We start from the raw sequence: 15,247 nt of genomic DNA on the forward strand, positions 1-15,247 counted from the left end.
AAATGTATAAGAAGGATCACCATAACCTCAACAGACCAACTTTCCTTAACCACATTTAGAAAATATGGATGATTTATCCACATTTTTTGAAATTTCTTGGGCACATTCTGTGGCTTTGGAATGTTTGCACAACCTCCCAACAAAGGAGAGTGATCCGACACAATTCTAAGACCAACTTTATACCCCCAGTCTTCATACTTTTGCAACCATTGTTGATTAAACACCACCCTGTCTAAGGTACTTAAAATTCTTTTGTTACTTTGCTGACAATTGGACCAAGTGAACTGCAAACCTGTCCTTGGAGCTTGGAGTAACTCACACTTATTTAAACATTCACTGAATTCCAACATTGAAGTTTTATTAGGATTTCTCCCTCCAACTTTTTCATCTAAAGTTAATATTGAATTAAAATAACCTAGAATTATCCAAGGATTATTCATTTCACTGATCATCTCCATTTCAGACCATAAAAATCTTCTTTGAACAGATTTCACATGAGCATGTACCCCAGAAAACAATACATTACCTACACTGACTGTAATCATCTGACTTGACATTGAAACAACAGTTGGATGAGCTAGACTTGCATTCAAAAACAACCAAATATTACCTTTATTATTTGAAGTAGAATTATGAATAACCATTTTCTGCATACCTGGAAGATTAAGTTTACTACAAAAGGAAGTACTACAATAAACTTTTGGTTCTGCTATCCATAACAAAGAAGGGCTAAATTGATTTACCAGAGACCATAATTTGTCTTGAGCCCTTTTTCTTCTAAGGCCCCTGATATTCCAATAAGCTATCTTCATTGTTTAGTTTGAGGGTTTTTGGTACCCCATTTACTCTGAGTTTTCCTAAAATTATATTTGTTGTTAACTGGAGCAGGCTTACTTCCCTTTATTTGATTTGATGATGAAGATGAAGTCCCTTTCACCATTTCTTTCTCAACCAAATTTTCCCAAGAAGTAACTTGAACAACTTCATTTGTTACTTTGCCATTAGAACCATTAACAAAAGTAACATGACTATTTTGCAAACTATTCTCTTCAGTTATCTTGAGTACTTTTGGAACATCTTCTATATTATTCCTGTTGCTATTGTTATCATTTTTAGAACTTTTTCCTGAAACTACATCAACAAATTTAACTATAATTTCCACCTCAGGGATTTCAATACTTGAAGAATTTTTTGGATTTTCTTGATCAACTATAATCTCCTCATCCACATTGATGTTGTCTTTTTGGTTAAGAATGTGAAATCTTCCACTGTTGATATTAACTGGTGCAGAAGTGCCACCAGTATGCACTGGTGTAACAATATTAGAAATAATAATATCTTCTTCAAGAATTTGCATGTTATTAACATCAGGAGAACTGCTCTGTCTCCTTTCAGTGTTAAAACAACTTCTCTCAACTTCAGACCTATCACAAATATCAAAAGGAATATGAGGTACCTTAGGCGTTTGTTGTTGAACATTAATAGGTGTAGGAGACATATTATTCTGCATATTACTTGCTTGTTGATGCTTGCTTTTATCAATTCTGCATTCAGCAATATTGTGACCAACAATCTTGCAACTGTGACAGAATTTAGGGAATACTGGAATTGATATATTTTGAAGAAAACCTCCATATTTAGTACCAATCCAAACCTTATTAGGAACAGCTTTTGCAAAATCAATTTCAACTAATACATTTGCATAATAACCTACCTCACATCTTGCAGTAGCTTCATCTTGTTTAATTGGTGTACCAATTTCTTTGCAGATTTTAAAGAGAATCTTCTCACTCCAAAACTCAAGACCTAAACTTGGTAGTCTCACCCATACCATTGCTTTTGAAGTTCTTTGACTTTCAGGTCTGAAATTAGATATCCACTTTCTTACTTGTAAAATTTGATTCAGAACTTCCCATTTCCCTTCCTTAATATATTGATGATCAACTTCATTATCCAATTTTATTGTGAAGAAACCCCTCCCTAATGGAATTAGTTTACAGTCTCCCTGTAATTTTCATTGTCGGCGAAGAAGGATAGCAATATCAACAAATTTAATTTGTTGTAAATTTAATCTACCAATTAATGAAAACCTCCAAGGATCTAAACTTTCTTCAAATAAATCATCAGGTAACTCTATGGAAGGAATCACCTGAGATTTGTCGTTTTTATTAAAACCTAACATATCTGATTTAAAACCTTCAAATAAAGTGGATTTAAGACAAGAATCCATAAAACCACTTGATTTAATGATTAATCATTACCAAATTCAACTTATGTAAAAGAAATTTCAAATATGATTCACCTGAATAAATGATTTGAGCACTGAAACTGAGAATTGACGAAGAAAATTTTCCACTGAGTTATCGCCCGAGTTGCAGAGCAAAAATCGCCCGAGTTCTAGTGATGAAGCCAAGTTGAAGAATAACACATATCTTCTTCGCATTCCATCTTCAGGCCAACTCTAGGCCATAGAGAACAACATTAATTTTGGCAACATAATTTGTCTGCCAACCCAGGCCAACACATAATGTACCGAGAGTAATTCAGTTTGCATCACGAATACAAATACCAGCACCAACTTTCCCTGGGTTACCCTTAGTTGCACCATCACAGCATATCATTATCTCACCCTGTTCTGGAGGAGACCAGCTGATCTGAACAGGCGTAGAGGTCTTAAATACTTTATGTTTAACTTTGAAATAATTCATTATGCACAGATCATCCATTGTATTAGATATAAAACCCTTCATACGTATAGAGTTATCACGGATTACCTGATACACTCTACCTTTAAAGCCAAGTCAGTTAACATTTGCACCTTCAAAAACTTTATAACGCAACTTCCATAACTTTGAGCAAATTTCAAGATTAGTAACAATCCAGAAGTCTTTGATTATTCTGCTCCGTCCAGTTGCTGCCTTATATGAGACCACAAGATCTTTAGCTGGCTGTAGATCAAAAATCTTGGCATCCCATGCCCATATCTTCTCACCAAATAACATGGCTAAGAGATTCACTATCATTCTTACATAAACAACAGACTTTGCAAAAACCTTAGCTGCAGGACTTTCTTCTTAAGTGGTTCTGATCGTAGTCTTAACAGACTTAACCGAGAAAACACATTTCTTATCCAGATCTCAAATTTTATAATCCTCACCACCATCAATAAGTGGGACAGAATCAACATCAACACCAGTTGTCACCACCAGAGTACAAACCCTATTAGGAATAACCCAGTTTCTGTTAACAATCAAATCACTAACATTTGAAGTAAGATCATTCTGTCCCAAAGAAGTGATTCACAACCTCTTAGCAATTGATAAATTACCACACCAATTATCAAAGAATAAGGAAGTATAGTGTCATTTCCAATAATATAGTACGTATAATTCTCAACATAATTGTATATCCATCTTATACCAAGAAAACAGTGCATATAAGTTTATAGTCAACATTCACTTTTAAATAATTTGCCTTCAGAAATCTTTCTTAGATTTTATCTGAGTCTCTTATACTTATCCACAGCTTCATGAGCATTGCCTTATTGACAATGACCAACCTCTTAATTAATCAACCTCCTTCTCTACGTGGGAAACATAGAAGCAACATATGAAGTACCTACGTTTCCATGCATCCCCAGATCATAAGAAATTACGTACAAATCTCAGTTTGCTCAATCATCCTCCTAGGCCAACGATAAACTGCCATAGAATGAATAACATAACTAGATATCACTGAATAAATGAAACCAATCTACCTTGGAAAGATAGCAGTTTACCCTTTCAGCCAGCCAACTTGTCCATTATCTTCTCTTCCACTTGCCTGACATAAATATCACGTACAATGTTCGGCTTGAGTTGAATACCCCAGTATATTTCGGGAAAAACATCTCTTCCATGCCAATTTTTTTAGAAATATCTATACCACGAGAACATGAGCCACCTCCATAGTAAAATTTGTTCTTGTTTTTATTCACATATTGGGCAGAAGCCATTTGATACATCGAGCATGTCCATCAGATAATGCAAGTTATTCCAGTTTCATTTACAGAATACCAAAATATCATCAACAAAAAGAAGATGTGTGGGAGCTATTCCTTTTTTACTTACCAAATAGTTCATCCTTTTAGTAACAAATAATTTTGAGAGGTTATGACTCAAAACATCCTCAATAGGCATTAAAATCAAAGGTGAGAGGGGATCACCTCGTCGTAAACCCCTTGTGATACTAATAAAGAAAACTTCAGTCTTCCATTTATAAAAATAGCTATCCGAACGAAGAATGTTGAGAATCCAACTACACCAGTTTTCAGAGAAGCCATATCTCCTAAAAACCTCAGCCACAAACTCACAACTGACAGTGTCAAAAGCTTGAGCAATGTCCAGTTTTAGGCTAACATTACCACGTTTCCTACTCACGCCAATCTCATTGATAAACTCAGAAGCTAAAGCAATATTCTCATGTATACCCTTCTCTTTCATAAAATCAGCTTGTTCTTAAGAAATCAACTTGTTTAGCACCTTACCAAGCATTGTAACAAGGATCTTTGTAAAAAAATTGATGAAAAATTACTTAAACCAGTAGGCCTATAATTCTTAATGGCATTAGATGCATTATTCTTAGGAATCAACACAATAAAACTCGAGTTAATGCCATTTGGAATTCATCTCTCAACAATTTATAATGACCTTACTTAAATCATCCCGAATAATATCCCAACACTCTCTATAAAAAATACCTGAAAAACCATCTGGTCCAGATGCATTATCAGCTCCCAAATAAAAAACAACTTGTTTAATCTCCTCCAAAGTGGGCACTGCATTCACAAGAGCACATTCCTCAGCAGTTACGCTCTCATGATCGATGTCAAACATTTAGGATCAATATCAGAGTCTCCACTATTAAATTTGACTTTGTAATAATTGACAATGTAGTCATTTATTTCATCCTGCACAAAAAAAGTAGAGTCAGTAGAAATTTTTAGTTCAGAGATTGTATATTGGCTCCTTCTCATACAAATGCCATTATGAAATAATCGAGTATTCTGATCTCCATCTTCCATCCAAGTTACTCTAGACTCCATCTTAAGCATAATTTCCAGTTCAGTGCATTATCAGCTCCCAAATCAAAAACAACTTGTTTAATCTCCTCCAAAGTTGGCTTTGGAGTATTCATAAGAGCACTTTCCTCAGCAGTTACACTCCCATGATCGATGTCAAACAATTTAGGATCAATATCAGAGTCTCCACCATTAAACTTGTCTTTGTAATAATTGACAATATAGCCATTTATTTCATCCTGCAAAAACAAAGTAGAGTCAGTTGAAATTTTTAGTTCAGAGATTGTATTTTGGCTCCTTCTCATACGGATGCCATTATGAAATAATCGAGTATTCTGATCTCCATCTTCCAGCCAAGTTACTCTAGACTTCATCTTGAGCATAACTTCCAATTTAATTCTCACATCCTCAACAGTTATCTTAGCATCCATAACTCTTGTAAATGCTTCAAAAAAAAAATCTCTTGTAAACTGAAGCTCATCAGTCAGATCATAATCAAGAAAGTCATTTTTGTCTTCAGTTTTAGCTCAGCTTGTTTTAACCTGAACTGAACATCACCAAAAACAGTTTTATTCCATATTTTCAATGTCTCTTTTATTCTTTTCAGCTTGTTAGCAAAAACAAAAGGAGGAGCTCCAATGAGTGGAAGCTGCCAACTTTGTTTCACAAAATCCATAAAACTAGGATGAGATAGCCACATATTTTGAATTCTAAAAGGAGCTCTATGAGGCCTCAGATTATCAAAAGAAAAACCTTTTAGAGGTGAGTGATCTGAAGCAATTCTAGGCAATGCCTTGCACCTCCAGTTCTCATACTTCCAAAGTCAGGAATCATTTACAATGGCCCTGTCAAGCTTTGAGACACTTCTGTAAATGCCACTTTGACAATAATTTGACCAAGTATACTTCTTAACAGTAGCGGCAGCTTCCACCAAACCGTTATCAGTTATCCGGTTCTTAAACTCATTAATATAAACATATTTAGGAACTATACCGCCTTTCTTTTCATCCAAACACAAAATACAGTTAAAGTATCCAATGACAAGCCAAGGTATGGAGATAAAACCCAAACTTAACTTTTGCCATAACTGCTTTCTGGTAATAGGATAAACTTTAAAAGAGGCATGCACAGCAGAAATATAGTTACCATCGAAATCAAGAGTAATAGCTTGTTTAGTACAAGAAAAAATACGTGGACAAGATAAACTTTTTTCCCCTCAAAAACCATATATTACCTTAATCACCTTTAGCTTCACTATTAATTACATCTTCACTAAAATCATCTAACTTCAAACTTCTCATAAAACGAGTAATACATAAAACCATAGGTTATGCAATATAAATAATGTCCGGCTTATGCGATATGTAAAGCTCCCTAAGCTTGGCCCTTACACCATCATTACACAAGCCTTGATCATTCCAATATAAAACACGTATTAAACCTTATTTTTTGGAGGGCTTGCTGAACCCTTTGTTTGTCCTCTCGGTTCCCTTCTTCTTATGTAAGTTTGTTGCGTAGATTGTTCACCAGATTCACAAATTTTCTTGATGATCTAAGCCAAGTTTCTTAGATGCTGCCAGTTCCTGCTTCTCCCTAGCTGCTTTGTCATCCTCAGCTCCCCATTCCCTTTTCTCAATTTTTCTCTCTAAAATATTAGATTCTATATTATCTGAATGTTCAGGGCTCGGGGGTTTGTCAGTAATAAATTCCTCACTCACCTCCTCATCCTCAAATGCCTCACCATCCCCGGTTAGAAACCTATTAGAAGTCTTAATGTCATTTACATGACTTTGATAGCTTGGAGATACTCTTCTTGTTTTTTCAGTTGGCGGGATAAAACCATCCTCTGATACTTATTCAATTACATAATTTCCTTGTAACTCCTGTGTAAAAACTACCTCAATGTGCAGTATTATCCGAATATCCAAAACACTAGCCTTGCTTCTTTCCTCTTCTGCCCTTTTCTTCTTTTCCATAAGAAACTTACGTGCAATCTTTAACTTGGCCATTGCAGCCACCTGTTCATGCTTAGCTAAATCTGCAGCCACCTGTTCATGCTTAGCTAAATCAGCAGCCACAGCCAACTCATTAGCTCTAGTTTTAGCCTCATCATATGCCTTGAAAGCTATTTCCTCCTCCAAATCATTAGTATCATCAAATAAAGTAGTGTGGGTTTCAGTATTAACACTATCCAGTAATGCATCACCAGACTGTTGTGAAGCGCCATCATGGCGTGTAACAGTTACGACCGACTGAGCAACAACGCCATCATGGCTCTGCATCGAACCTTCAGTCTGCGGAGTACTAGCCACATTACAAGAATCATCACCATCTTCATCTGGAAAATACGTATGAGTGTTTCCAAAAGCAATACCTTTTCTTTTATTTGCATTAACACCAACAGCCTCAGTAGCTTGGCCTTCTTACCCAGTTTGCTCTTTTGAGGTCGATCTTTTCCTCCATTCATTCTTCAAATCCACCATCTGATCTAAAATAGCTTATTTTTTAACAGGATCCTTCTCAGCCTCAGCAACCTCCTTCAACTCTTCATATTTTTGATGTTTACATTCGCTCTTGTTATGGACAATAACCTTACAGTGTTTGCTAAATTTAGGTTGATTAAGGATATCAACACCCTTCCAGAAACCTTCCTCACCTTCAGGTTCAATGATTAAATCATATAACATTGGCTCAACAAAATCAAATATCAAAGAACACACTAGAAAAGTAACCATATTCATGCCTTAGGGTTCTAGCATCAACAACAACAGGTTTACCAAGAACTCTGCAAATACGAAACAATAATTCCTCATTCCAAAACTCAATAGGGAGAAAAGGTAACCAACACCACACCGTAGCCCCTGTGATCTTCTCCTTCTCTGGATCAAACACATGCGTTCACTCCTGCACCTTCATTTGTTGGCCTTTAGCTTTCCACAGACCATCATATTAACACGCTTCTTATCTGCATCGTTCTGCAGCTTGATGATGAAGAATCCTTTAATCCAAAGAATACATTGAACACACTGTAGACCTGGTGATATTCTCCTTCTCTGGATCAAACATAGGCGTTCATTCCCGCACCTTCGGTTATTGGCCATTAGCTTTCCACAGACCATCATAATTAACACACTTCTTATCTGCATCGTTCTGCAAATTGATGAAGAAGAATCCTTTAATCCAAGGAATAAACTGAACAGAACCTGTAAGTCTCTATTGATGAAGCAAGTCTTTCTTAGCATCATCAAAAGTAATCTTCTTGAAATCCAGAAGGCCAACCAAACTGTATTTCCATTCAGCTCTAGCCGGAATATGGCTTGTTCTTGGTAGTTTCACAACCAAGTTTCCCGTATGATTACAAGTTGGCGGATCAGATAGAGCTTCAACATCAATGTTGATACAACATGAGCGCGATTCTTTAAAAGAGATTTTTTTTTTTAGTTCCTTCCTTATTCTGGCCATTAACAACGCCACAATTATCATCTTCAACAGGTTTCCTATTATCGGCCAAACTAGGGTTTCGTTCATTTTTGGCCTGTAAACATATCTAGTTCTAGATTTTGATCTTGAACGTGACCTAGGTTTAGGATTTGGGACATGGACACGAACATGATTATTTTGGTCATTACAATCATGTGGTTTACTTTGATCTTGTGCCATGGTAGCGCAAAATAACGATAAAAAACCTGAACAGAAAATAAAGAAAAGACCGAGAAAAAACCTGAGCTCTCTTTCTCTCCCAACCAAAAGTTTTGCTTTTTAGGCGTTTGGACTTGACTAACTCGGAATGACTTTTTGATTTCTGAGAGCAGAAAACTCATGAGTTAGTTTGGATACACAATTTCAGAATGACTTTTAAAAGTAAAAAAGTTAACTTTTTGTGAAATAAAAACATTTTGCTTCTAACTTCTGCTTCTGATATCCAAACAGACTGTTAATTTCAATATGACTTTAGGAGTAAAACATTCTCCTTTTTGTGAAGCAAATATTTTTTACTTTCAACTTCTAAAAACTATTTCTACTTCGGGTTGTCAAACAAAATTACAACATTCATAATAAAAAGAGGAACCGTTGCGGTAGAGGACTTGAGGAAAAGGTATTCCTTTTCGTGTCTAAACAATCCACTGTATGAAAACCATAAGCAAGCTTATGGAGAGACTACACTGAGGCCTCCAACCTATCCAAACCAAGGAAAGGCCAAGAACCAAAGTTTTGACTCTTAGAAGGAGTATAGTTTTTACAAGCCATAACAAGATTGAAAGCGTAACAATTTCGGGTTCAATAAAACAAAAAATATATGAGTGGTAGTGGTGTCTTCAAAGTTTCCTTGGTAACTGAAGAATGTCTTGAATCTTCCTTCAATCACCTTATTGTAGAGCAAATTGAACCCGACAATAGTGGTCATATCTTGAGCTTCCATTTCAACATTTATGTGCTGCATTTTCTTGGCCCACTCAAAAGCTAGGTATGCTCCTCCTGTTGATCCATTTGCTCTGTGATATCCTGACTTCTGTCTTTTTCCAATGAGATTTCCTACAAAATCTTCAGCAATTAGAGCAGTGTGATAATAAAGGATCTCTGGGTTTTGGAGGGTGCATATCTTAATAGTAGCTCCAAAACATTCTCTAAGAGTATTCTGCAACAACATTATTGTTTGAGGTGTATCCGGGATCTGATAATACATATTGTTAAGATTATGTAGGAGCATTATGAATTTTGTTATAATTGCAGAGATGGTGCTTTATACCCTTAACAGTTTGTTGAGCATTACAGTTTTCTTGACCAGATGAACAACCAAATAGTTGCATAAATAGTTGCATAAACTTCCTGACTATTACCTCTATCAGATGTAGTAGCAAACCAAGAATTTAACCAGCCAGTGAAGTTAGCATTAATCCCAAGGAGGATTTGCCAAACAAATCTAGCAAGTGGGAATGTTATAAATACCCTCCATTTTGATTGACCTTGCACAAATACTTCCGAGGGATAAAAATTAAGTTTTTTGGAGTCAACTTGAGAATGGAAGCAACTTGTATAAAGTTGCGTCCACTTTTAGAACCAATTTGTGCTAGTTGCTTCCACTTTTCTGAAGGTAGGGGCTTTTTAAAAAATTGAAGAGGGTATATTTCAAGAGGTAAATTTTGAGGGGTATTTAAATAATGTTCCCATCAAGCAAATGGACATTCATGAATTAGACATAGTTTCCTCCCACTGTTGCGGGTGCAAAGGGACAATATAGTGCAAACTGCTGGCACTTTCAGCATTAGTGGGCACACTTCCAAAGAAAGAGTAAAATAGCAGGGGAAACATCCAGGTTTCAAAATTTTCCCAATCAGATATTTGAGTTTCATTGTTGTATCTCTGATCCATTTTTTTGACTTACAGGGAGATTTGACGGAGAAATTCCCATTGTGATTAAGACTCCAAGAAATAGAGTCTTCCTCATCATTGTTTAGGTTGGAATTCATTATAGCCTCAATTTCCTCATGTTTAACCAGGTATTTAGCTTGTGAGTATCCCAGTTACCATTAAGGTAATGAGACGCTTGACCAATCTAACTAACTTTAGTAAAGGCCGGTTATTATAATATTTAACAATAATTACATTCGCACAAAACTGCAACAGCAAGAGTTTTAAGAAGATGAATAATCCCTCTTCTCACTCAATCTCCATCAACATTGTAATCTGAGATATTCTTCAGTATAAATATGTTACCAAAGTACTAGTATGATTTAGTAGTCCCTAATCTTTTGACTTCTTTTCATTTAACTCAGTTGGCATCATATGCATTCCCTTCCTCTGGCTCCTAGTAGTGGGCGGCTCCTAGTAGTGGGCTTGAATGAATATTTTAGCAAGACAAAATTATCGGTTCTTTCATATGTACATTCACCTGCTGCCTTGGAACTAGACTGTAATGATGCGGACAGCCAACGGGCTCCTAACTCGTAGCTTCCCTTTTGATGATCTCTGCCATGTCAAAGAGCCAAATACGTATGATCCCTTTCTATATGCTGATGGTGATGTTGATGCAGTTGGAGCAATCACTTCAAAGTTCACAGTAAAGTTTTTCTTCTCCCCGTAGTTGCTGAAGGTCAAAATCTTAGGTGACACTGTAACATTAACTCCAGGTAGTGAAGACACTACTGCTTTATAAACGCTCATTGGTGTACCTACGTTTGTCACAGTTCTCCTTACCGAATAGCTGTCCTTAAGATTGGGCACTGTGATTGATGGATAATTCAGGTCTGAAGCAGTTGCTGCGGTAGACATCATTGACTGATGTTTGTTACAAATGCTGTTAGTGTCTCTTGTGATTAGCTGCAGTGACTTGTCATCATACCCAATAGCACAAAGGAAAGCTTTGTAATCAATGTCTTGTGCATCATAGACAAGCCCAGGATTAAGAACCCTTGTTGGGTTTACGAAACCTGCTCCATAATCAAATGGAGTTCCATTTATGCCTGTAGGATCTACTGTCAAGGGTCTTCTGTTCTTATCCACCACCGTCGCTGCATTTTCATTTATGCAATTTCATCAGACAACTCTCCATAAGAAGGTTATGGATTAATGGGGATAAGAATCCGTTGTATCCAACTAAAACAACCCTAATGAACAACTAATACTACGTTGTAAGAGACAAAATATCCAAAAGACGAGAAAGGGTGTGTACTATGAGTATCAAGTGATAGTAAAAATTCCATTTGTCAGCAATATTGGAATCTAAGCAGAATAAATGTAAAACAAAATTCTTGGAGTCTGAAGTTTTACCAGTCGTCATGATTGCTGATTTTATAGCTGAAGGAGACCAGGATGGATACACGGCTTTGATCAATGCTACTATACCTGCTATGTGAGGGCAGGCCATAGAGGTCCCTGAGAGAATGTTGAAATTCAACTTTCCAATAGCCGGAGACCAGGCTGCTAGGATATTCAATCCAGGAGCCATAACATCAGGCTGAGGAAACAGAGTAAAGTGAAGTCGAAAAAAGGGATGTTAAGTATCCACACAGTGATTCTGTTCCACCGAGATTAGTATTTACTCCTAGTAATTAGAAATCATTACCTTTAATATCTCCGGGGTCAATGAATTGGGGCCTTTTGAAGAAAATGCAGTCACTCGTGGTGCAGGTAAAGATCCTATTACAGTCTTCGCAGAAAAGATTTGAGTTGTCGGACTCCTACAAACAAAATAGAGCAAAATCCCACAAATAAATAACACAGATAGATTACAGCCTAGTTCCTTCTTCATAGTGGTAAAGAAAAATTAACTACATTTGCAAACCTTGTGTGATTAATATATGACAGAATCTTGTCCCCAATCTCTGATGTTACAATAGCTGCAGGGATCACAAAGGGAATAGCAACATCTTTATCAACTTCATCTATCAAAATCATCCCTGACCCACCTGCATCTCTTACTATCTTGCTCTTTGCCAGCTTCGACTCTGAAGTACTCTCAGCGTGCCGGCACACCAAAACCTTTCCTCTTGCCTTCGTACTATTCAATGAGCTTTCTAAACAGTAACTGGACAGAACGAAAGAGCATGCATAAAGAAGAGTAAGCTGTGATTAAAACTAGCTTGTTTATTTCATTTCTTTCTTTAAACAAAAAGTCTACCAACTTACCTGGACTGGTAAGGAGTGAAGTATCCAGTATAGGCTTCTGAAGCAGCAATGATCCTTGTGGAAGCATTTGTCTCGAAAAGAGAAAGGCTTTCACCCTATCCAACAGGCAAACTATGTAAAGGTCAGGGAATTTCAAGATGACTATATAGTGAGAAACAAAAACAAAGAAGAAAAAAAATACAGTTAGGAGCGCAACATTACCTTGTAACTAGACCCGTCTCCTAGTACGACATCAGAAGTAAAATCCCTATCTGTTGAAGAGGCAGCTACAGTGATTAACCATGGTGCAAGATTTGTTGCAGAACCTTGACTGCCCTCATTTCCAACAGAAGAAACAACTAAAATTCCACGACTAGTAGCATGGAATGATCCTATCGAGATTGCATCGCTAAAGTAATCTCCCTGGGGAGAACTGGGACCCAAGGATAGAGATATAATATGAACTCCATCTCTAACAGCGTCATCAAAAGCAGCCAATAAGTCGACATCGTAGCAACCAAAGTCCCAACATGATTTGTATACTGCAATCCTAGACATGGGTGCACCTCCTCTAGCCCCTCCAGCAGCCAAGCCATTAAAATTCATGTTCATGACATATCGACCAGCAGCTATTGAGGCTGTGTGGCTACCATGTCCAGAACTATCCCTTGGAGATTTGAATTTCCCCATCCTTACGGAATTTTCTTCTTCGGCTTCATACCCACTTACATAGTACCTAGCACCTATCACTTTCCTACACAAATATCAGATAACTCGAGGAAAACTGAAAAATTACTAATCCTGAAATTCACAGTGGAACAAAAAAGTGTTTATCAGCTAAACCTGTTGCAGGATGAAGAATTAAATTCTTCCCCAGCTTGGCATTCTCCCTTCCATGTTGAAGGCACTGGAGGCATATTCCTATCACTGAAACTTGGCGACTCCGGCCATATTCCTGAATAAAAGAGTTCACTTATCAAAACCTGAACCAGTTTGATTGAATAGCTGCCGCAATGGGCATATTTCCCCCATTGTCCATTGACATTGAAGCACACAACTAGATAAACAGTTCAAAAAAGCAACAAATCTTTGTAATAGTGACCGTAAATACCCGTCCAGTAATGAACCTTACCTGAATCAATGAAACCAATAATGACATTTTCTTGGTTCTTAGTGGAATAGCCTGAAATTTCCATTGCTTCATTTGTATCAAGACCCATGAAATCCCATGAGTGAGTGGTACGTAGACTTCTTTTCGAGTTCGGAAACACCGAAACCACTCCCGGGATTCCTATAATTTAAGCAGTATTAGTACTAATTAAATTAAATGAGCAATTGATGTTAAGGAGGAAATAAAAATAAAACTTAAAAATATAGCAATAATTACTGGTCAATTCCTGAGCTTGGTCCTGTGTAAGCTTAGCTGCAAACCCTCTGAAACTGTGTCTGTAACTATAAATGTGGGATGCTTGTGCTTGTTCAAAACTGTTTATTTCATCATAAAAGAAACAAACAAAAAAGCATTCAAAGAACAGCAAATAATATTCAGGAATGTTAAAATAAAAAAAGAAAAAGAAAAAGAAAAAGGGGGGAACCCAAGTTTTGGGGTTGGATAAGGGAAAACAACATAATGATAAGTAATGAGAATTCCAGACCTTCCTCCATGAACAAGAGAGAGCATTTGGTGGTTTTGCTTCAAAATCTCATCCGGGTTCTCATTTGTTCCTCTACTACCCATGTAAACAACATATGCCTGCTTGAAATTTTAAAGAAATAGCAAATAAATGAAAAATGGATACAAAAATTGGAGTGGGCAACACCTGAAAAGAAAGGGTAGACAGTACCTTTGAAGTAGAAGCATGAGAAGAGAAACAATGAGGGAGTTGAAGAACAGATAAACAAGTAACAACAACGACTAGATAGAGAATGTTACTTATTTTGCTGAATCTATATGGAGTAGCCATTTATTGGTCCTTTTAAGATATTATTACTAGAGATTTCTATATATAAGAAGAAGAGAATGGGGGTGGTGATGAAGGAAAGATTGCTAATGATAGTGGGCGGTGGTGGGAGGGTTTAATGAATCTATACTACCCATTGAGTACCTGTACCTGAAAGTTAAGGACTAGTTTAATAGGAGGGGACACACAGAAATCCCACAAAAACTGGGGAAAAAAGGCTTTTGTCAAAAGAAAAGAATTAGCAGCTTTTGTTTTTTTAAGCAAATTTTCCATCATCTAAGTTGGTATTAAGAGCGTATTAATTGTTTTTGTGACTTGGAAAGAGAGTGTAGATTTTGGACCTTCAAGTACCTCGTGTCCACCCGCCGTACCCTTGCAAACTGACTTGCCATTTAGCTGTTTTTTGCTGTAGCTATTTCATGAGAATCACGAGAGACCAGAGTCGTGGATTAGAGAGAAAATCGATCAAACAGCCCGAGGCCACAAAGACATGTTCCTAAAACATACTCCCTCCTCTCTATTTTATTTGATGTTTTATGGGTTTTTTTATGTTCCAAAATAGATGAAAGTTTAAGTATTTTTCTCTTATTTTCACTGATTTGCCCTTGCTTTGGAATCATAC

General features: G+C 36.7%; 1 protein-coding gene across 2 annotated transcripts; it reads right to left on the bottom strand.

The window, feature by feature from the left end:
- Positions 1-10,618: 10,618 nt before the first annotated feature.
- On the bottom strand, positions 10,619-15,015 carry LOC113299521 (subtilisin-like protease SBT1.6). Of its 2 annotated transcripts, XM_026548544.1 has the most exons (11): positions 14,509-15,015; positions 14,320-14,417; positions 14,052-14,149; positions 13,797-13,955; positions 13,508-13,619; positions 12,887-13,418; positions 12,686-12,780; positions 12,342-12,584; positions 12,123-12,237; positions 11,828-12,014; positions 10,619-11,568 (listed from the first exon to the last, which is right to left on the bottom strand). In XM_026548544.1, exons 1-11 carry the CDS (start codon positions 14,626-14,628, stop codon positions 10,964-10,966), a joined length of 2,364 nt encoding a protein of 787 aa, XP_026404329.1. In that variant the 5' UTR covers positions 14,629-15,015; the 3' UTR covers positions 10,619-10,963. The 2 variants fall into 2 exon arrangements, with proteins under 2 accessions (XP_026404329.1, XP_026404337.1); XM_026548552.1 differs by lacking the exons at positions 14,320-14,417; positions 14,509-15,015 and having other exon boundaries at positions 12,887-13,407.
- Between the last annotated feature and the right edge of the window lie 232 nt (positions 15,016-15,247).

Source organism: Papaver somniferum, chromosome 1 (genome assembly GCF_003573695.1).
Source record: "Papaver somniferum cultivar HN1 chromosome 1, ASM357369v1, whole genome shotgun sequence".
NCBI lineage: Eukaryota > Viridiplantae > Streptophyta > Magnoliopsida > Ranunculales > Papaveraceae > Papaver > Papaver somniferum.

Excerpts from the sequence above, each read along its gene's own strand:
- LOC113299521 (XM_026548544.1), bottom strand. The coding sequence starts at position 14,628 with ATGGCTACTCCATATAGATTCAGCAAAATAAGTAACATTCTCTATCTA. Across the intron at positions 14,150-14,319 it reads TCTCTTGTTCATGGAGGAAG|TTTTGAACAAGCACAAGCAT; the intron begins GTCTGGAATTCT and ends TGAAATAAACAG. Across the intron at positions 13,419-13,507 it reads AATTCTTCATCCTGCAACAG|GAAAGTGATAGGTGCTAGGT; the intron begins GTTTAGCTGATA and ends ATATTTGTGTAG.